The sequence below is a fragment of the Vicugna pacos genome, chromosome 3 (assembly GCF_048564905.1).
Source record: "Vicugna pacos chromosome 3, VicPac4, whole genome shotgun sequence".
NCBI classification, from domain to species: Eukaryota; Metazoa; Chordata; class Mammalia; order Artiodactyla; family Camelidae; genus Vicugna; species Vicugna pacos.
Window position 1 is genome coordinate 98,132,462 of NC_132989.1, and position 22,597 is coordinate 98,155,058.

A 22,597-nucleotide genomic window follows, 5' to 3' on the forward strand; every position below is an offset into this window, starting at 1 on the left:
TCCTGTTAGCTTTTAGTTAACACATACTTCACTAAATGGTCTTTTTTTTTTAAAAAGGTCTTTGTATTGAGATGTAAGAATTCTATTAAGAAAAATACTATAAAAATGATTATAATTGTAAATGAAAAATGGGCCAATTGAGCTTTTTTTCAGGAAGGATACTTTGATCTTTAAATAAAACTTTAAATTTAGCTTAAAAGTTTTATATTCAAATTAGTTGGTATTTGAGAGTAAGATTGAATTTTTATTTCTTTTTTGGCACCTCTTACTTGCTTTTGTAAAGCCTTTATGCAAAATTCTTCAGCTTAAGACAATTGGTTATTGATTTTCTTAGCTCTTCGTCTGGATCCGTTTTGAGTGTATGAATAGAATTTTTACAGGCGAAAAGGGAAGACTGTAGAGATAATTCAATTTACATACTTGCATTAAAGATGACAGGGTTCTATCAAATGTATTATTTTTTGGAGCATATAAACAAGAGAAGAAAATTGTCTTGCTCGAATACTAAAAATCCCCGAAAGAAGTTATTTTAATCTATAATTTTAGAATAAAATTTCTAATGAGACAATTTTGTATATGCTTCATAGAATGTTACTTATTTCTGTATAATCTCCTCCATGAAGGTACAGAGACTTTGAGAACAAGAAAGGTGTAAGGAAGTGTCTTTTTCAAAAATGTCAGCTAAAGAAGCAAGCAGAACCTTTTTATTCCTTTATTTTTTTATTTTGTTTTTTGCTGGTTGCTACACCTTAAAATAAGTGATTTAGGGAAGAGTCTGTTTATAAAATCCATTGAGTTCAACTTCTGTCCCATCTTTGTTTGTTAATAATTTCTCTAAGAGTGTCTGGTTTTTATATAAAATTTTGATAGGCAGTTTGGCGGATAAAAGGCGTATTATTTGAAAAGGTCGGATTTTTACCCTGTAGTAGTTTCTTCCAGTTATATCTGTCTCCCACCCCTGCCCAACTTGTGTACATTCTTTTTAATTTACTAGATAAGTGTTGTTTCCTTTTAATAATGAATTTTGGGGGTATTTTGAATTAGCAGCATTCCCCAAGTTACACTATGTTAGGGAATATTTTAATGTATGTGGCTAGTAATATAAAACATTTTTTCCTATTTTGAGTATGATGGGAAACACTTTCATTTTGATTACCTGATTGAGCGAGAGGAGACTGGTAAGGAATGTTTGCAGCAACCCAGGATTAAACATGAAAGGGAACAAGGATGTTAGTTTTAGTATATACTACTGAGTAATGACTGTTTAGAGGAGATGGTGAGTAGCAAATACAGACCTTAAAAGACTTACTGAAAATGTGGTACCGATATAAATGGACAGAACATGCCTCTAGGGTTAACAGCAGTATTTAAAATGAGTATATTTATTGGCTGACCATTGACTTGGGGGAGCTGGATGGTTACACAAGAACACACCAAGGGTACTTTTACAAGTCACAGGCAGTGCCTTAAGGGGTTAATGAGCCTCAGAGAAAAATATTGTGAGGTGGTGAGTTACAATCTAGGTGTAAGCATAAGGAGGGAGAGTAAGTTGGTTCAGATAATGAGGGGCCATGGTTCCACTCCTGTCTCAGCCAGACTTGTGGCCATGGGCAAGCTGGATACCTTAACTTCTCTGAGCTTTTGTTTCCTCATTTCTGTGATAAGGACTTGTCCTAAATAATCGAGGCTCAGACTGCTTCATGGAACCACTTTAGGCTGCTGCAGATAATCAGAGGAGAATCAAATGGCTAGGTCTTAGATCTTCTTTTGTTTCAAAAAACAGAGTAACTCTACTAGTACATAAAATTTCATTTGGAGAAAGGATTCTCTTGTTTAAAATTTAGAAAATCATTGTTTTAGGTAGTCTCTAAAGTCCTGCTCTGAAATTCTGTGCTAATCATATCTGTCTTAAAAACAATTTTTAAAATAATATATGAAAGAGTAACTATCTGGCCCCACTCAAGAAAAAACAAACTCCCCAGCAGTCCTTATTAACCTCCTCCCTTTTTAATAAAGCTGCCTTTTTCAATTGTCTATATCCAAGACAGTTTTTAATTTCACTATTTTGATGGCTAGTATTGCAATAATACTATTTTTCCTTGCAGAGATGCAGTTTTGCTCACAGCAAAAAAAAAAAAGTGACAATGAATATATGTATGTTCGTGTATAACTGAAAAATTGTGCTCTACACTGGAATTTGACACATTGTAAAATGACTATTACTCAATGAAAAAAATGCTAAAAAAAAAAAGATACACAATTTTGGCTATTAAATATTTTAAATAAGCTTTTGTCCAGCGTGACATGGATTCCAGCACAGATACTGTGTGAAAATGCATACTGGGTTTTCTCAGATGCAACTGACTTTTCTAAGTCAGTTTTATAAATAAACATGCCTGTTTATAAAGAGTCTTATTACCAAAGAGTAACTTGGTAACTTTTTTTTTTCTTATATGGCAGATAAATTTTCCCTCCCTCATCTTAATCCTATAGTTAAATAATTTTTTGTGGATTTTTTGTGTGTGTGTGTGGAATTTGTGGAACTCTTATTTTCTATCCAACAATATACATAAGGAGTAAAAGATACACACTCTTTAAAACTAAGAGCAGTTACCCTATATTGATATTTGGGCTATTTATGAAAGTCCTTTGTAAATCAAAGTGTTAGATAAATGTATACTTAAACAAGATACAGACAACCATAGATATATCACATATGTAGGGAAACCACATGCTCCTGTTCAGTTGCTTTTAAAGTTGTTTAGTGCTCATTTAAAAATTAATATTAAAGATTAGAGAATTGAATAATTTCAGATGATGTAGATAGAAAATTAGTGAAGCAAAGTTTATTCTTTTGTTTGAAACAGACTTATAAAGAACATTTAGAAGGACAGAAACATAAAAAAAAAGAAGCCGCATTGAAAGCCTCACAGAATACCAGCAGCAGCAACAGCTCTACTCGTGGGACTCAAAATCAGCTACGTTGTGAGCTCTGCGATGTGTCTTGTACAGGAGCAGATGCATATGCTGCCCACATTCGTGGTGCTAAGCATCAGAAAGTAGGTGTTTTTTCCCACACACCCGTATGTCTTAACTCTGTTTTCTTTTCCTTTTTCAATGGGAGGTTTAAAGTAAAGGAGGCTTCAAAATTTGAAAACTTTGCATTATAATCCTTGCTTATATGCCTAACATACATAAAGATAACATCAAATAGTCATTGCTTAAAGAAGGAAAGCTTGAAGACCTTTTTTTAAATTGAACTAGATCACTTATTCCACCAATTGGAAATTGAGTCATGTGATTGTTTTCCTCATTTTGTCTTGCTTAAGTCTAGGTTGATATGCCTGTGGCCAAGTCATTTCATCTTTCTTTGCCTTAATTTCCTACCTGGTAGTAGATGGAATACATATCCATATCTGCTTCACAGATTATTTTGAAAATAATGAGTTTTTAATCTTAAAATGTATTACAAAAAATAAAGAAAAAATAGTTACCACTCTAATTTTATAGTGTCTTTTAGACAAGCTTTTTTAAAAAATCTGCATTCTTGAGTTTCCTGACAAATAAATATGCTTTTATTTTGTAGGTGGTTAAATTACACACAAAACTTGGTAAACCCATTCCTTCAACAGAACCAAATGTTGTTAGCCAAGCTACTTCTTCAACAGCTGTGTCTGCTTCAAAACCAACTGCCTCTCCTTCAAGCATTGCAGCAAGCAATTGTACTGTGAATACTTCATCAATTGCAACTTCTTCAGTGAAAGGTCTTACAACTACAGGAAACTCATCTCTTAATAGCACAGCCAACACTAAAGTATCAGCAGTGCCTGCAAATATGGCTGCCAAGAAAACATCTACACCCAAAATAAACTTTGTTGGCAAGTACTAAAGATTCTCTGTGATCCTCCTAACTGTTAAAGTGATGTTTTTCCTCCATTCCAGTACTAACCCTTCTACTTACGCTCTTGTACCAGCTTCTCCTTTTCTGGGGCCTTATTCAATCACATATCTGTATTTTTCCTTGAATTTTTTCAGTTCTACAGTGGTTTCTTCTCTCTTTACTTTAGTCATCAGGTACACCTGTGTCTTTCATAGTTTTAAATATATATCTTCTTATTCTTCAGGCTGTTAACCTAGTTCTTATTTTCTCTACTTCTCTATTTCCTGTCCAATCTTCAGTCTCTTGTAGTGTTTCAACTTTATGCTTTTCTGAAACTGCTTTCAGGATTCCCCGAAGACCTAATTGCCAGATCAGTTAGCCAGTTTTCCATTTCATCCTGTTAACCTCTAACATTTGACACAGTTGACTGCTATACCTTAAAGCTTAAGATGCATCTTTGTCGCTCTATTATATGTCCACTCACCCCTTTTTCGGGTATTTTTATTGGTTTCTTGCCTTCATGTTCACTAAATGCTGGTGTTCCTAAGATTCTTATTTTGGCTCTCATCTCACTTTACTTAATTACTCAATATGCTTGAATGGTCTCATCTATTCTACTTTGTGTGAAGTGACTTTAAAATCATTTGGGCAAACTCAAAACTCCCACTTGAGTTCTAGAACCATATTTTAGATATTTCCTGGTCATTATCTATATAGTTCTGTTGATGCCTACCAATGTCTCATTCTAACCTGTTATCTCATCACAAAAGTACCATGAAATAATCTCATAAAATTGCTGCTTTTTCACATTGAAAACTTCACTGACAGTATTTCTTCTTACTTACTGCCTCCTCTAGTTTTTCACCTAGTCCTTTTGTTTCTATCACTACAATGTTTCTCCAAAACGTGTCCTTTCCTCTTCATGGCCACTGCCTTATTTTTAAGCCTTCAAAACCTCTTCTTTCAGAGCTTTGTCTCTTATTGCATCCATCCTCTCCAAAACCCTTGTCAAAGTCATTTTATTAAAATATGTTTTTATTAAATTGTGTTAGTCTCCTGCTTAAAATTTTTCTGTGGCCTTCTGCTTGCATAAAGGGGAAAAAAACAGTGTATTCCTTAATTATGTCATCCAGGGCCCTTCATAATTTGACCCTTGCCTCGTATATCATCGCCTCTACCTGGATAGTAATTCATACTGAATTACTGAGTTGTCTTTGAATTTACCATAGTCTTTTTAACTCCATGTTGTTATGCTTTTTTTTTTGGACATACTATTTTTTCTGGTTAGATATGTTCTCTTCTTTCTGCCTAGCCAGTTCATCCTCATTACTCTTCTTTCAAAGTCCAGCTCAAGTGTCACACCCTTGGTGAAGCCTTTTCTAACTGGATCAGGTTAAAGGGTAGTGGCTTCTTTCCTCTACTTTTCCACAATACTCTATTATACTTACTACAGCACTTACCATATTGTTATAATGACTTGTATCTTCCCTTAAATTGTTGGCACCTCAAAGGCAGCTACACTGTCTTATATTACCAGAACTTAGGACAGTGGCCAGTTCTTTGGCAGTGATCCAAGCATGAATTAAGCTTGTACTCTACCATTTCAGGTACTTGCTATTTACTTTTAGGTACTTGATGTTTTAAGAGCCATGGTGAGGACAGAGAGGACAATTGGGTGTTGAGAGGTAGAAAAGGGGAAAAAGATACATATTTCATTAATAGGATGAAAAAGGCAAGTGATGCATGTGGTTCTTCAAAATTTCTGATCTGTTGTATGTCAAGCAGGGGTTTGACTACTGGTAGTAAAGATCAGAACTTTATCTGAAGTTTTTGTTGTATCAGATTATACATTGTACAGAAAGAAAATGACTGTAATTCTTTCATGCTCTTTTAGGTGGTAATAAACTGCAGTCAACAGGAAATAAAACAGAAGACTTAAAAGGAACCGAATGTGTTAAAAGCACTCCTGTCACTTCTGTACAGATTCCAGAAGTAAAGCCAGACACAGTGTCAGAATCAGTCACACCTGCATCTCTTGCTGCTTTGCAGAGTGATGTGCAGCCAGTGGGCCATGATTATGTGGAAGAGGTATTGATTTGAAAATACTACGCTATGATATTAGATAAAGGAAAGATGTATATCAGTTTGTTACAAGCATGCTTTACATGTAAAATTAAATTATATTCAATTATATTTTAAATTTAGGGTTATTTATGAAGGAATATCAAAGGAATCTTTGTTGAAGGCCTTTTTAAAAGCCTGCCCTGTAACCTTGCCTAAGTGACAAGTTTTTTTGTTTACTTATCTCTTTCCCTGCTGACATCATCACTGTGATGTGAGGTAACTTTCCCTTTATTTGGCAGGCATTCTTTTAATGTATCCTTCTATCCTGAACATAAAAAGTAAAAAAAAAAAATTATGAGCAGCAAAAATGTTGACAAAGAATCAGTATTTCTCTTTCTGAACAATCATGTAGTTTCATTTATAAAATTGGGGTTACTGATGTAACAGATCCTGTTTATTTGATTTCCCAAGCTGATCAGAAAGCTATTCCTGTTGTACAAGTAAAGGAACTCAGTAAATGGAAGATGAAGGAGCATCAGAGGGGCTTGATAAATACTTGCTGTTAGCAGAAAGACGAACATACAATGGCGTAGTCCTTTATTTTCACTGTGTTGTGGAACATAAGTTCTTGGAGCTTCATTGTGCACATATGTAACTTGGATGTCCAACAAAGTTGTGAAGATTAGATGAAATAAAAGTTCCTAGCACAGTGTCTAGCATACAGTTGATTTTTGACAAATATTTATTTGTTCCGTTTTGCCATCAAGAAAAATTACATACTAAGTTCTTTATTTACAAGATAGAAAACTGGTCACAGTGAAAGAGAATGTAGCAGTGAATGTATGTATGTTCATGTATAACTGAAAAATTGTGTTCTACACTGGAATTTGATGCACCATTGTAAAACGACTATAACTCAATAAAAAATGTTAAACTTAAAAAAAAAAAACAAGATAGAAATCTGGGCTATGTAGTTTGGAAGTAATTCACATGCAATTTTAATTTAAAGTTAAAACTCTTAAAAGAATAAGACTTGATTGTCTTAAAAAAATGTACAGCCAGAACATCTTAATTGCTAATAATACTGGTTAAGTAATCCTAGCCTTCAGAGAATTACATTCAGAGCCAATGTTTAAGACTTGCACAATTTGAACTTAGAATTTGTTGTAGACTTTTTAATAACATCCTAGTCTACTTGTCTTCCTAACTGGTTGTTCAGTTAGAAAGAAATTGACATTGGTTTTCCATAAGGTAATAAAGCTTGGGCTTTCTAGAAATAAACCAGAATAATACCTTTATTCATCTTTATCTCCATTTCCAAGAATAGTACCTGGCCAGTAGCAGGTATTCAGTAAATATTTATTAGAGAATTCAAGGTATCTAATTGCATTTAAATCTAAATGTTTACATGTAAACAGAAGTATTAAAATTAATTACAAAAGCTAAGTACATGCTAACATCCTACGTGCTATAGTTAAAAAATTCTAACCTTTATTTCTATAGATTATCCTTTTTTAAAAAGTACAGACATTGCCTCTTTTTTTTTTTTCTCACTCCAAATTCTAGAAGTTATTTACAACTTCAGAGAGAACCTGTGAGGTTTTATGAATGAAATCTTCAGCTGTTAACATTCCTGTTGTGATTCTTGAATTTTTTTCCACGTCAAGGTACGAAATGATGAAGGAAAAGTAATTCGATTCCATTGCAAATTATGTGAGTGCAGCTTTAATGATCCCAATGCTAAGGAGATGCACTTAAAAGGGCGAAGACACAGACTTCAGTATAAAGTGAGTAAAATTTCAGCTTTTTTTGTGTGTGTGTGTGGTTTGAAACATTGTAGATGCAAAAACAAAGTAGGTGAATATAACTCATTAAGTCCATGAGCTCCCACTCTAAGATTGGCATGTCATATCTCACTGAGATAAATTCAGATGTTTGGATTTTATTGATTAGTTTGTTATACTTACATGAGAACGATATAGTCATATTTCATTATTTCTGGTGACAGTGGCAAAATAAAACTATAACATTGAGCAGTCATTCAAAAGATAACTGCATCAAATGAAGTGCTTGAAAGAAACGTCAGGTCTCCATTCATTTCCTTTGTTTGTTTGTTGTTTGCGGGGAGTAATTAGGTTTATTTAGTTATTTATTGTAACAGAAGTACTAGGGATTGAACCCAGGACCTCCTGCAATCTAAGGATGCACTCTAACACTTGAGCTATACCTTCCCCCCATTCATTTCCTTTATTTGGCAGAATTCCCACTTAAAATGAATTTTGAGGTGAGGAATTCTTCATTGAAAACACTGCAAATGATAAGTTAAATCTAAATATCGTATTTAAAGTTTTTAAGTTAAGTTGGACTGATGAACTAGATTCATGTTTTCTAAACAGAAGTGGTAAAAATTTAAAAAGTCTGTTAAAAGGCAATACTTTTATATGAAGAGAAACTTTTTAACCCCACACTCAGACACCTAGAATTGTTTATTTACAAACAAAGTAAAATTAAATACTCATCAATCCCCTAAGGATTTCTTTTTATTGATTAGCCCTAAGTTATGTACTTTTTACATACTAAGTGTATAACTTTAAATTTGGACACTTAAGAATTTGGGGGGTAGGAAGGAAAAAAGAATGTTTATTAACGTATTCTGAATGTTTCCTCTGATTCAGCTTATTTACTGCTTTTACTCTTATAGTAGGAAATTTGTAGCTAAAAGCCTCTGTAATGAAAGACTGTGGGATTGTATAATTTAAAGATATGTGTGGATTGTTGGAGAGGTTGCTGGTTTATCAAATGTCTTGTCTGTATTAACAGAAAAAAGTAAATCCAGATTTGCAAGTAGAAGTAAAACCCAGTATTCGAGCAAGAAAGATTCAAGAAGAGAAAATGAGGAAGCAAATGCAGAAGGAGGAGTACTGGCGAAGAAGAGAAGAGGAGGAACGCTGGAGAATGGAAATGAGGTAGTGTCTTTATTAATACCATGATAAGCGGTTTAGCTTTTCTAGAAAACCTTAGCTATTCTAAGTGTGTGACTCCCATTCAGAGCAATCCAGATTTCTTTACTGTGCTTTTAGTTTTCACTTCTCAGGAAGGTCTAGGAAAGAAATGCATTAAAATTAGGTTACTGGCTATTCTAATATTTGATTATGTCCTTGATATTAGGAGTTATGTTGGAAAATGGTATCTTATATATATTAAATATATGAAGGAATAGTTCAATATTGTAAATAAATACCTCAGTTTAGAACAAGCAAAATAGAACATTTGGTTACATGATAAAAATATCCTGAATATAAGATTTAATAAATTCTAAACATTAATATTGTGTGGGATTTTGTTTGTTTTTAAGAAACTTCTATTATAAAAACTTCAGAGGCTACAGGAAAGGAGAAATGAGAGAACATTTCCCAGGAATATATAAATGTTTAGTTTTATTGATATAACTGGCATGGCTTGAAATGGTACACATCATATCAGAGTTGTGCAACCATCACCACAGTCAATTTTAAAACATTTTTGTGACCCACAAAAGAAACCAGAAAACCCATTAGCAATCACTCCCTATTTCCCCCTCAACCCCTCCCTCTACCCATAGGCAACCACTAATATACTTTCTGTCTCAGTAGATTTGCCTATTCTAGAGATTTTGTATAAATGGAATCATAAAATATGTGGTCTTTTGCGTCTGACTACTTCCATTTAATGTAATATTTTCACAGTTCATGTATGTTATGGCATATATCAGTACTTCTTTTATATGGATGAATAATATTCCATTGTAGGAATGTACCACATTTTGTTTATCTATTCGTCAATTGATGGACATTGTGGTGGTGTTTCCACTTAGGGACTACTGTGAATACTGTTGCTATGAGTATTTGTGTGCAAGTTTTAAAATACAACTATGATAATATGAATAGAAGCATAATGTATGTGTATTTTATAACCCACTTTTCATTTACATATAAACTTTTTTCAAGAAATTAAGCTGAGGTTAATGTTATCTTATTTTCCATGGCAGCATAGTATTCTCTTGGATAAATACAGAATTTTCCTTATAACAAATTTCATATTGTTAGATATTTAGGTTGTTTCCAGTATTTCCCTATTATAATTATTACACTGACTATCCTTGAGGCTGTGTCTGCAGATCATGATTAGTTGCTAATAATAAAATCCCAGAAACAAATGTTTGATTGACAGATACCCATACTTTTGCCTCTGCTGAATTGTATTACTTAGTGATTCTCAAACTTCTTGGTCTCAGGACTTTTTATACTCAATAATTATTGAAGACTCCAAAGAGCTTTTGTGTATGTGGGTTATAGCTATCAATATTTACCATATCAGAAATGGAAACAGAAATGTTTAAATATTTATGAATGTGTTTTTTAAGTGACATTTAACTATATTTGTTCAAATATAATTGGTAATTACAATATTAGGTCACATATATTTATTAATATAATATGGTGAATAAACATAATATGGTAACTAACTTTCTTCCCCAGAATAATGAGAATGACATTGTTTTACATTTTTGCAAAATTCTTTATAATGTCTGGTTTAAGGTAGCATGGTTCTCCTATCTGCTTCTGTGTAAAACAGGTTGTGAGAACATGTTTTGCCTATAAGTAACTCCACTATACACTCATAAGAAAATGAGGATGGAGAAGGCAAATGTGTTGGTATTATTATCAAAGTAATTTTAATATCATGAATCCTTCTGAAGATGTCTCAGGGACCACCTAGGGTCTATGGACCACACTTTGAGAACTGCTGCTATAATTTATTAAAATCTCTGCCAGTGAGAAAGTAAAATATGAAAGCCAGTTTTGTTTCAGTTTAAATTGTTTGTATTACGGGTAAATTAAATTTTTATTTCATGCTTAACCACTTTTCTTCTGTGAAGAATTGTCTATTCATTTTTTTAACTTAACCTGTTGTTGATTAACTATTAACTCATTAAGATGTTACCTTTAAGTAGTCTTTATTATTTATGTATTGATTTTTTTTTAATGTATGAAGTTTCTGTCTTTGTAATGTGCTGGAAATTCTTCTCTATACCTAGATTATGCAGTTATTTCCTCTTTCCTTGTTATATCAGATATTTTTTAAGCACTTACTGTGTGCCAGGCAGTAGCACATAGAATTTTAAGCACCAAGTATGAATTGGTGAACAATGGATAAAGGTCCCTGCCCTTATTTAACTTAAACATCTTTAGTAATAACAAACAATTTGAAACTGGAATGAGTGTGGTTTTCCAGAGCCTTCAACCTGTTTTCGTTCATTTTCTCTTAAGGCCTAAGTAACATAGAAGCATGGTTCTATCAGTCCTAAGTTGGATGACCTAAAATGCACTGAAGAAGTTGTTGGTTTCTAAGTGCTGCTTGAGAAGCATGGTTCTTTCTTTGTTTTGTATTAAATAAATTGGTCTAGTAAAAACTTATTGCTACCAAAATTTGCTGTAGAGACATGATTTCTCTTGGGAGTTATTAGTATCCTGGTTTGAAGCTGAAAATGAGGATAGAACCGAGAAGGGAGAGAGTCAGGCGGTAAAAAAGAAATTGGATTCTAAAAGTGTTAATCATTAAAGCAGAGGCTACATACTGGCTGCTCATAGTTCAACTTTAGCCCATGGATGTTTTATTTGATACACATGGTATTTTTTTGATGCCAATATGAACCAACATTTAAAGGTCATAAGATTTCACAAAATCCTGATGACTTTTGGATTACAATCTATATTCCCTTATGGCAATAATTAATAGCTGCACTGGGGCTCTTGTCTCTAGCCAGAACATGTATTTTCTTCTTTACCATAGCTCCCATCACCCTTATTATGTCCCCAAGAGTGAGACCAGATATGAGTTGCTACTTACACAGGCATATGAGTTGTTTTTCCTCATAGTGGAAACATAGTTTTGTCTTTCCCTGTATCAGATGGAGAAATTGAAGGTAGTCTTAACAGGCTTTCTCTAAGAAAAAGATAGGAGAGAGCACATTTCTTTGGAGACATGAAGAAAATTCCTAAATGTGTGCTTTGGGTCTTTTACTCATACACGTTATTTGTCTGGATACATCAGGTAGGCATTTAAGCTTACAGTCTCTCTTCAAGAGGAAGAGGTTGGAAGCAACTCTGAGGTTTCTGGTGCTTGTTCTTTTAACTTTGTCCTCAGGCTATTAAGTTTTGTTTTGCTTTTCTCTTTTCCATCTCTTTTCACTTGGATTCATTTCCATTTATTTCTAGATGAAAGCAAATAAAGGTAATCAGATAAAATAGGGGAAAAGGTGTTAGCTAGACTGATTGAGGGGTTTTTTTTTTGTTTCTTTGTTTGCTTTTTATATCATTATCGTTGCAAATTCCTGGGCTGTATTTTTCTTGCAGGCTTATAGTATCATTCTCTATGTTTCAGACGTTATGAAGAGGACATGTACTGGAGAAGAATGGAGGAAGAACAGCATCATTGGGATGATCGCCGCCGAATGCCTGATGGGGGCTATCCTCATGGTCCCCCAGGCCCATTAGGCCTTCTGGGAGTCCGACCAGGCATGCCTCCTCAGCCACAGGGGCCCGCAGTGAGTGTCCGCTTTGTTTACACAGGGGATGAAAGCATAAGACTGAGTCAGCATTAGAAGGTAACAGTTTGAAGAGATAATTCTTAGACCTAATAATCTCTGAATCTCAACGTAAGTTTTTCATCTGATTTAGAGTTTTCCCTCCTTTTACAGGTTCTCAACTTGTGTCCTGATATGTAAGGACTTTAGAGAATTTCCATGAATCTTCCTTACTTTCAGTATAAGCTGCAGGAGGAGAGCTGCTTTTGCCAACTGTTCTTTCACATAAGAGATTTTCTTGCCTTTGTTGTTCTTTAGATTATCAAGAATAACTAATTTTGAAGGCAACTGCTTTGCATTTCAAAATTATTCTTATTTTCCCATTACCAGTGGCTTAGAATTTTTTTTTCCTTCTTCAAATCCAGAGCATAAAACCTACCATTACTTCTCAATTGAGTACAGGGTAAGAGGCAGGTAGTAGTTCAAGATGAGCACACAGTGGATGTATTAGGAAAACTGAGGAAAGATCTGCATCTTGAGAATTTGTGTTCTGTGAAAGAGGAGACATTTGGGTTACGAGGAATATTTCCTATAAATTCAAACTACAGAAAACAAGAGGATTTTTTTTTCCTCCTGTTTCTAGAGAGCACCTAGAAGGAAACAGCAATTTCTGTTTAACCTATTCTTTCTCATTTGTATTTATGTAGGATAAGCATTTTCAAAACTTGTTTTATTAAAAGCAAAATGCTTCAGAATCACTGGTTTTTAAAGTTGAGTAAAAAGTTATTTTTATAACCTTAGATGGTGGGTTTTATAATTTTATTTGTTTTGAAGCAAAACATGCTTGTATGCATGCATATATGCATACCTACATACTCACTCTTGTTAGTGTAGCTTTGCATAGTTTACATTTTTGTTTTTACTGAAATGGAAAAAAAGAGAAGATAGCTTTAAATGAGCATTTTGCATAATTGACTTTCTTATTTAAAAGATATGACAAACATATGTATAGCTGAAAATAATAGTTTACTTTTTCTCAGGAAACATTTTTTAAAATGAAGTTACCTTTTTTCCTTCTCCAGCCGTTACGTCGTCCTGACTCATCTGATGATCGTTATGTAATGACAAAACATGCAACCATTTATCCAACTGAAGAGGAATTACAAGCAGTTCAGAAAATTGTTTCTATCACTGAACGTGCTTTAAAACTTGTTTCAGACAGTTTGTCTGAACATGAGAAGAGCAAGAGCAAAGAGGGAGATGATAAGAAAGAGGGAGGTAAAGACAGGTGTGTTTTCAGAAAGTTTTTTACTTTGTATATTTTTGTTTTCCTTTATGTGGACTTCTTATACTTGAAATAAATGTTACAGAGACTGAAAATTCTCTGATGTCAGTCTGCATGTCTTATCATGCTTGTGTTAGATATTTGATGTATTCAGCGGGTTTTTGCTAAAAAGAAAAATAAGGTAATTTCATACAATCTCCAGCCTTGTAAATGTACTTGTTTTAATTTAATTTAAATTGTTTAAAAACTTACATAAAACAAGTCTATTTTCAAAGCAGCCTTTATAGTTTTCCAGTTGCATTCAGCTCCTATACAGTTTTTATTTATTTGTTGCATCTGCCCCATGTTCATCTCACCCATGTTTTAGCAACTTCTTTTTCGTTAATACATTGACCATAAACATGAATAAGCCCAAGCTTTAGCAACAACTTTCGTATCAAGTTTGCATTACGATCTCATAACTTTTCATTTTCCTTTTACCATTTGGAAATATTTTTGTGCTAAATTAAACATGACTTTCCTTATTCTAATTTGTAAAATGAGACACACATTTATTCCTGTGACAACTTAGCTCTTAATTTATTACCTACCTGAAGGATACTAAAAATATTGAATGTTTTTATACTGTATCGTGTGTTGAGAGATTATCATGGTTCTGGTTGAGAAAAGGAATGTCATAATTTGATTTCATTGCAGAGCTTTAAAAGGAGTTTTGCGAGTGGGAGTATTGGCAAAAGGATTACTTCTCCGAGGAGACAGAAATGTCAACCTTGTTTTGCTGTGCTCAGAGAAACCTTCAAAGTCATTATTAAGCCGTATTGCAGAAAACCTACCCAAACAGCTTGCTGTAAGTATTATAGAAATGTTCGTTTTTACCCCGTGTCTGGTTCAGAAATTTTTGGCAGGACTAAATGTGCTTCAGCTTACCTAAGCCAGCCTTTTAAAGTTTTGGTTTGACTTTCCAAGTTGAGGTTTTTGCTTGATTGTGCAAATTGGTAGAACTGTTTTCTACTTTGTGTTTTTAGAGTTTATAGTGCTTCTCTTTGGCATGAAGCCGTCTTGCTAATTTATTTCAAAATATAAAATTGTAGCACATGTCCTCTTGTTTTTTCCCCAAGATTTGAATCATAAAAGAGAAGACAGTTATTCGGGACAAAAAGTGATTTTTTTTTTTTTAAACAAAGCCCATGTACAGTAAGCTTAAATTTTTAAAATTCATGAACCTCTTCCCTATTCAGTTGAATACATGTTTTTAATAGAATGTATTAACTGAAATAGAGAATCTTTCAAAATTTGAGTTTCCCCAGTTTTGTTGTAATTGCTTTTGATTTTCTACATGTTTTAATGATAGGAATTACTTCTTGCTCTCTCTGCCCAGCACATTGTGGCAGTGTACAATTAATAGAATATCTCCTTTTGGTCCTACAGAAACAAACCTTTTGTTTTTTAAGTTTGAATTTTTTTTAATGTTATATAATATCTTGTCAGAATAGCAGACAGATTTAAAATAAAGATTCCTTGAATAATGCGTAAAACTTACTTAGATATTTGAAATCCAAGCGTTGACATTTCATTGATCACATGTATTTGATAGTAATGTCAGAATAAATAGTACCTGATCACAGCAGAGCAACTGATAACAAAAGCTTAATTATTAAATTTAAGCTCTGACAATTCTGGCACTTACTGTCGTTTGCTTTATATTACCATCATTCCAGACGTGAAGTTTCTATGAATGAGTCTTTTAAGTCATGAGAATTGTCATTGTGTCTCTGCTTCTTACCCCTCTGTGGAGGCTGCTAGGGCAATGAAGGGGAAGAAGGTTTGAGGACCCTGAAAAAAGTATGTAATTTTCAGGAAACATCTTGGTCCCAAATTGTGGTGCTTAGTGAAACTACAAAGCAGGAAATATTATATCCTAACTAAATAATTGACAATTTATTCAGTAAGTTAAGCAATTAAACTAAAAGCAGAATACTCTTTCCAAATCAGTCTGTACTTGTATAAGTGGATAAGCAAGAGAAATAGCATTAATTCTCATAATCATTGTCATAGTTGTAAAGTTTATATAATACTTCCTATTTACCAGGCACTGTTTTAAGTACTTTGTATAGTTAATTCATTTATTCTTCCAGTAATTCTTCACATTATTAGTAAAGTAGCAGAGCTAGGATTTGAACCTAGATACTATGCTATAAATGCACCATGTAATTTCTGTAGTCTTCATTTGTTCATATTAACTGGGGTTTATTACATGTGTACTCAATTGCAATGAATCCTGGTTTTTCTTCTGTTGATCAGGGCTTTCTGCTCCCTGATAAAAATGTTGATCTGTTGATTTCACAGACATAGTACAGTGGGAATGGTTGAATTATGATTGCTGTTAGTTTCAGGTATCTATTTTAGTATCACTCAAATTTTGCAAATATTTGGGTACTTAACCGCCAGATGCTGTTAGAAAAGTACAGTAATAAATAGGCAGTGTTTCTTTTATCCAGGAATTCATCATCTAAGAGGGACACAAGCATATGCAAATAACTCATACGATACAAATAGTGGTAAACATTAGTTCAATAACGAATTCTAAAAGGAAAGAAGAGCAAGAGATTTATAATACTTGTACATGTTACAAGGCTTCTTGGGGGATCTAGTTCTTATAAAATGGTTAAGTTAGTGAGAAAATGAAAGAGCCATAATGAAACTGCCTTATTTGATAATGTAAAAGTTCCATCTAATTTCTTGTACTTTTCATTATATAGGTTATAAGTCCTGAGAAGTATGACATAAAATGTGCTGTTTCTGAAGCGGCAATAATTTTGAATTCATGTGTGGAACCCAAAATGCAAGTCACTATCACCCTGACATCTCCAATTATTCGAGAAGAGAACATGAGGGAAGGAGGTTGGAAAGCCATTACACATTCTACTTTTTATTAGCTTTTTTCCCCCCATTTACCTACTCTTTAAGATGGCATTAAGCCCTAGAAGGCAACATGCTGGCATTACATATGAATTGGATAGATTTGACTTATATAGCAACCAGTTCTACCTAAGATCATTTCCCAGATCTTTCATTGTCTTTTTTGTAATGTACTTTTATATAAAATAACTCATGGTATTACTGATTTTCTTAATTTTTTTTTCTTTTCTTGCTAACCTCAGATTTCTGGAAAAAAAAGTTCAAAATTGTTAACAGCATAGTTGACCCATGAAAAAATGAAAGAAATATTGCCAGTAAGGGGCCACAAATTTAACTTTTAAGAATCTCTTATTCTTGCCTTATGTTAAAAAAGACAAGAGAATTTCATAAATAAAATTGGTTAAATATCCATAACAGCTTAAGAGACATTGACGTGTATGTAATCATGGATTTGGCTTGTCCTGAGGTAATAAATATTTCTAGTTCTCTGAGGTTGCTCTTTGGTTTGGAGCACTTTCATAAATGCAGAGCATCCTAATGCACATAGATTTGGGCATCTGACCCCAGTATTATAGTAGAGATACTGAAAAATAAATGGTGTCAGCATAGTTAGTAAGTTATAGTACAAGGTTTTTAAACTTACTTCACAATTATAGAATATGAAATCTGCTGGTGCCAGCAATGTTGCTTTAGGGACTGTTCTGTAACATTTTCAAAGCTTCAAAAGCTTTTAAGCAAAAAAGCATGGTCAGTGTCTGCCGTATGTTGGTTCTGTTGTTTTATGGGTCAGATAAAATTTACTTTGTTTCCTTTCATGTTGTTTTTGTACATCTTGATTTGTTGAGTATAGAATTACAGTCTACACTAATATTTCTTTGTGATAAGGATAGAGGAAAAGAGAATACTTAAATTAATTTTGTCTCAAATAACATAAGTAGGCTCTCAATTACTGTCCCTTTAAATTTGTTTTTTTACGACAAATCAGGTTTTGTTTTTTTTTTAATGCACTGGGCTTTCCACAACCCAGGAAAAGAACATTTTTATTAAAAATGTCATCATTGGGAGATGTGTCTAACCTTGCATACTATGTATATATGCCATATCAGGTCTTGTATGTTGTATAACATCTTAAGAATAAATGAGGTTTATGTAAAGGATCTTTTATATGAGCATGAGTTTCCACTCAAGGTCTGCCCATGGATATTGCTGGAAAAACAGCTCCTGAGTCAATCTGGTCAATTTATATGCAGCATATGACTCCTAGGATTTGAAAAAGAAATCTTAGAAATTACGTTAAAAATAACAGTTGCTGTACCTTTACTATAAAATTATACTCATATAACCATTTAACTTTATTTCAGAGCATATTTTGTCCAATTATATTTAGACTTAATTAAATTTGTGTGGTATCAAGTCATGTTATTATGTTGCAAAAGTTTGAAGTTAATAGTATGTATTTGTAGTGGTCTTCAATAACCTATCCCTTCTAAAGGAAACAAAATTACATTTTTGTCTGACCCAGATTTGAGTTAGAATTATTATTCTGAATTTCATGTATATTATGGTGAGAGAAATGATGAGTTCAAAATTGAAAGATTTTACTTGAAGACACTGAGCTGAAAAGTTGGATGTGCAAAAAATGTAGAAACATTGATAGTGTTCCTTGCTGCAGATATCTGCAGTAAACCATGTCTTTAGCTTCATTGTGAAGATTGCTGCAGAATAACGGTATGTATTCTCTCTCACTGCAGCTCCGAATGCTCTGTGTCTTAAAATCATTTAAAGCCTATAGCTTGCTTTGGGGAGTTAGTAAAGGAGTAAGGAAGGCTTTGCCGGAAGAGCACTTGTAAATCATGAGACTGGAGACTTGCTCATGGTTGTCATAGCCTCTTAATGTGTAATGGTCCTGCTTAATACCAAAAATTATTTAAAGGAGATGATTAAATTGCCCAAATAACTGTTAAACACATGACAGATCTATTTTATGGTACTGTGTTTGACAGTTAAAACATTAAACGTTTAATTGACTTGAAGCTTGAAATGTTCAAAATGCTCTAACCCTTGCTACAGAATCTCTTCTGCAGCAAGTCAAGTATTGTGTGTGTTTTTTTCCACCTGTAGCTTATCAGGCCCGGTCCAAAGCCTTCTAGCAGAGGGAATTGATTCCTGTCAGGGGTTGCTGCCAAGACATCGGAAGGATTTTTGACCAAGGTTTTCAAAAGCTCAGTGTCACATCTGCCATTTGATAAAGGAGGGACTTTGGATACAGAGTCTGGCATTTGTCTTTTGTGTGGCTGTTTTGTTCGTTTTGTCTTTGTCTCTTCTAGAATTGAGCAGTGTTCACACTAGTTTTTAAATTGTTGGGTGGATTATACATTTTACATAACCGTGTTAATTTAAATTAATATATTCCCATTAACTTTTAATCATAAAATAGTGTGGACACAGCATGTCTTCTAACTGGTGATTAACCCCTTAAAATTTATGAAATATGTTTTTGTAGGGTAAGAATTTGCTTTTTTTTCTTTTAATAAATTAACTGATTTTTGTTAACTGGGTACTAGGAAACAAGGATTATTTTAGTACAGTATATCTAAGGGGTTAATCCACTTGAAATATAAAATGGGTGCAAAAATCCACACTCAGGATTGGACAGAAATTTCCCACTTATAGCTCTTAATTTTTTTTTAATTGCAATAGGTGTCTTGGCATCTTTGAATAAATTCTAAAGTTGTGAATGCTTGTGTAGAAAAAGAAATTATTTCTTACATATTGGAGGAAATTAAAACGTTGTGAATTAATATTAGAAATTCAGAAACACTTTTTTTAGAAAGAGATTGCACATTGTCACCTATTTGCATTCTAGCTTTAGCAAATGATTAAATTAATAAGGGACATGGAAAGTGTTCTTCAGCATGTTCTGTAGCCCTGCTTTGGGGAGTGGTTTTTTGTTGTTTCTTTTTTCTTTTCTTTCTTCTTTAATAATTAGCTGTGCTTTCCTATGTTCTTTTCCTCTTCTCAGAATAGCCCATTTAGTTCAGTATATTTCTGGATTAAATAGTTGGTCTTGCAGGGTTTGAGATTATTTATTAATTTTAAAAATTACTGACTTGATAGTTTCTTTTTAGTACCCAGATTCCTCTTTCAGCGTTCATTTTCAGAATGCCACACAGTCTTCTTTGATTATCTGTAAATCTCCCTTCTAATACGTCTTCTGAAAATCTGTGCCATCTGATTATTTAAGGAGTAAGAACTGAGAATAGAAAGCCCAGACAAGGGATAGAATTCTTCATTGCTTTTAAAATATGCTTTTTTGTTTGTCATCTACTCAAAATAAGGATGAGTATCTTTTAAGATTTCTGAATGCTCATGTAAAAATGTATTATCAAATTAACTTGCCAAGAGTTACAATAGTACTCTTAAAATAAAATCATCTTTAATATTTTTTCATCATATATTTCTTCCCTCATATTCATTTGTTATCATCAGTGATTTATTAAATTATATCCTAAATGCCCCATAATTTTGGTGCTTTTTGTCTGGAAGACTGTTAAATTTAATAGATTACTTGCCTGGTATATATGCAAATTTGATTAGCAATTTTTATACATGTGTTTAGATGAATATAAAACTGGCCCTCCAACTAATTTTATCAATGTAAACTACTTATCCTGATTTAGGTTCAGATTTTCTTAAATTTTATATAGCTCATTTATGTTTTAATACAGTAATCTGATTAAAATTGGTTATAACTGACTTTAAAACTTGAAAGAATCTACATATTTAAAATCAAATCATTCTGCTTACTGCATCTTTTCTATTTCTGTACTTACTCTGTTTAACCATGCTAGTTCCTATTGCCCCTTTCTACTTCATTCATTATTTTTCTCCAATTATTCTTTGAAATACTTTATGGGAATTTGGAATTCTAAAGGGCATTTTGTATTCCATTACAGCTAAAATTCTCTTGTGGAAGAGAAAGCTTTGAACTCTTCAAAATGCCTGTTTTTTGGCTCTTTTTTTTTTCTATGATTATTACTGCATTAATCATCCCATATTTATCATTAGTTCTTTGCTATATTAGCTCCAGAATAACCTATGATCATTTAAAATACTGAACAGACTCAGTAGGTTATTGTACATTCTCATTTATTAAAGTGGATTTTTGTGTTCCCTCTTGTCTTGTGGTCTCCGTGCTGGTGCACTGTGTCCAGTATTCCTTCCTTTTGATTTTATTTTGGTGGGTAGGGTTTATATTTGCAGAAATTATTTATTACATCTCTAAATTAAAGAGTTTAATTCTCCTCTTGATCTTCATATTGGATTATGTAAATTTGTTGAAAATAACTCCCTGGGTACTTTAAAGTGCTGATAAACTCTCAAATGGCTCATGTGACACTGATGCTACTTTAAGGAAGTGTCTTGCTTACCTGGTCAAACACCCATTCCTCACTGCATTTTGCCAATTCAATCCATTTTAGATGTAACCTCGGGTATGGTGAAAGACCCACCGGACGTCTTGGACAGGCAAAAATGCCTTGACGCTCTGGCTGCTCTACGCCACGCTAAGTGGTTCCAGGTTCGGAACATCATTTTACTTTTTTCTTGTAGCCTTATGAGAGAGTAGTTCAGTACAACATGTTTAACTGTGTTTAAACATTTCAAAAGATTGCCCAAGCAATACTATTTAAATTAAATATCAGAAAATATGTTGACATAGAAAGCTGGGTATAAAGATCTGCATATTGCAGTTACTATTAATTTGATGATAAACTCAGGTTTGGGGGGTGTTTTGTAGTTCGGGTTTTTTTATTTTTATTTTTAGTGACTATATTTAAAGTTGACTTGTTTAGGAACATCACATGTTTTTGTATATATATTATATTCCATAAGGCTGCAGATAAACTTTGCTTTAAATAATGAAATATGTGTTTAAAGCTTTCTGTATAGTTTTAAGATTTTTCCCCCCTCTTTCTCTAAGTTAATAAGTGTAGGGAATGAAAGGTGAGGAAGCAGCTGTTTGGTTTAGTGACTTTGCAGTCATGCAAAGGCACAGAAGGGAAACCAAACAGATTTCCTTAACCTTTCAGTCCCTAGACAAACTTTTTAGCTCTTTACTTTTTCTTTTATTTCTGATGTAGGCAGACTTTTTTTTAAGTTTACTGTTTTGAATGAACACAGGTCAAGGTTCACAGGGGATCAAGAACAATTATTCTTGTATAATCTGTTTACTTTGACCTAAAATATCAGCTTTTAAATACTAACCTTGGTATAAAATATTGCTGTAAATGGCAGCTCATTGAATCCAATTTTAACTGTGGTTATTTTGTTTTATTTTTATCTGAGCTTCCATTGAACAGTGGTATTTTAACTTTTTTTTTCATCAAGGGATATTTTCAATATTTCTAAGATTAATTCAGTTGGTTTTTGTGTTGCTCTCAAGGCTAGAGCTAATGGTCTGCAGTCCTGTGTGATTATCATACGTATTCTCCGGGACCTCTGTCAGCGAGTTCCAACTTGGTCTGATTTTCCAAGCTGGGTGAGTAGTATGTAACTGAACAGTGTGAAAAATAAACATTAAGGAAATATTTCTGCAGCTTTCTTATAGCCTCATCTTGCATTTAGTTATCAACTTCATTTTCATTTCCTAAACATAGTTTCTTTCCTCTTCTAGTGAAGCACTGGGGGGGTCTTAGAGTGTTTTAATTTTCTGAGACTTGCACTCGGTCTTCTTTTTGTATTTTTCTCTCCCCCAGCCCTTTTTTTTTAAACTCTTCTCACAATATTTATTACTTTAAAAAAAATAGGTACAATTATACATAAAGGTACAAAGAAAACTAAAAATAATTACTAATCTCCCTATGTAAGTTTTTTTTTGACTTTT

General features: G+C 33.2%; 1 protein-coding gene across 4 annotated transcripts in view; it reads left to right on the forward strand.

Annotated features, from left to right (window-relative positions):
• Positions 1-22,597, forward strand: part of ZFR (zinc finger RNA binding protein) — a 74,180-nt gene that overhangs the window by 28,458 nt on the left and 23,125 nt on the right. For 2 of the 4 annotated variants that reach the window (XM_072958808.1, XM_072958809.1), the window contains 11 exons: positions 2,868-3,059; positions 3,587-3,878; positions 5,775-5,968; positions 7,612-7,731; positions 8,765-8,910; positions 12,368-12,530; positions 13,592-13,797; positions 14,491-14,641; positions 16,554-16,695; positions 21,195-21,292; positions 22,157-22,252. In XM_072958808.1, the coding sequence (XP_072814909.1) occupies positions 2,868-3,059; positions 3,587-3,878; positions 5,775-5,968; positions 7,612-7,731; positions 8,765-8,910; positions 12,368-12,530; positions 13,592-13,797; positions 14,491-14,641; positions 16,554-16,695; positions 21,195-21,292; positions 22,157-22,252 (1,800 nt within the window). The remainder of the gene's footprint in view (positions 1-2,867; positions 3,060-3,586; positions 3,879-5,774; positions 5,969-7,611; positions 7,732-8,764; positions 8,911-12,367; positions 12,531-13,591; positions 13,798-14,490; positions 14,642-16,553; positions 16,696-21,194; positions 21,293-22,156; positions 22,253-22,597) is intronic. The other 2 variants (XR_012071545.1, XR_012071544.1) reach the window with 1 other exon arrangement.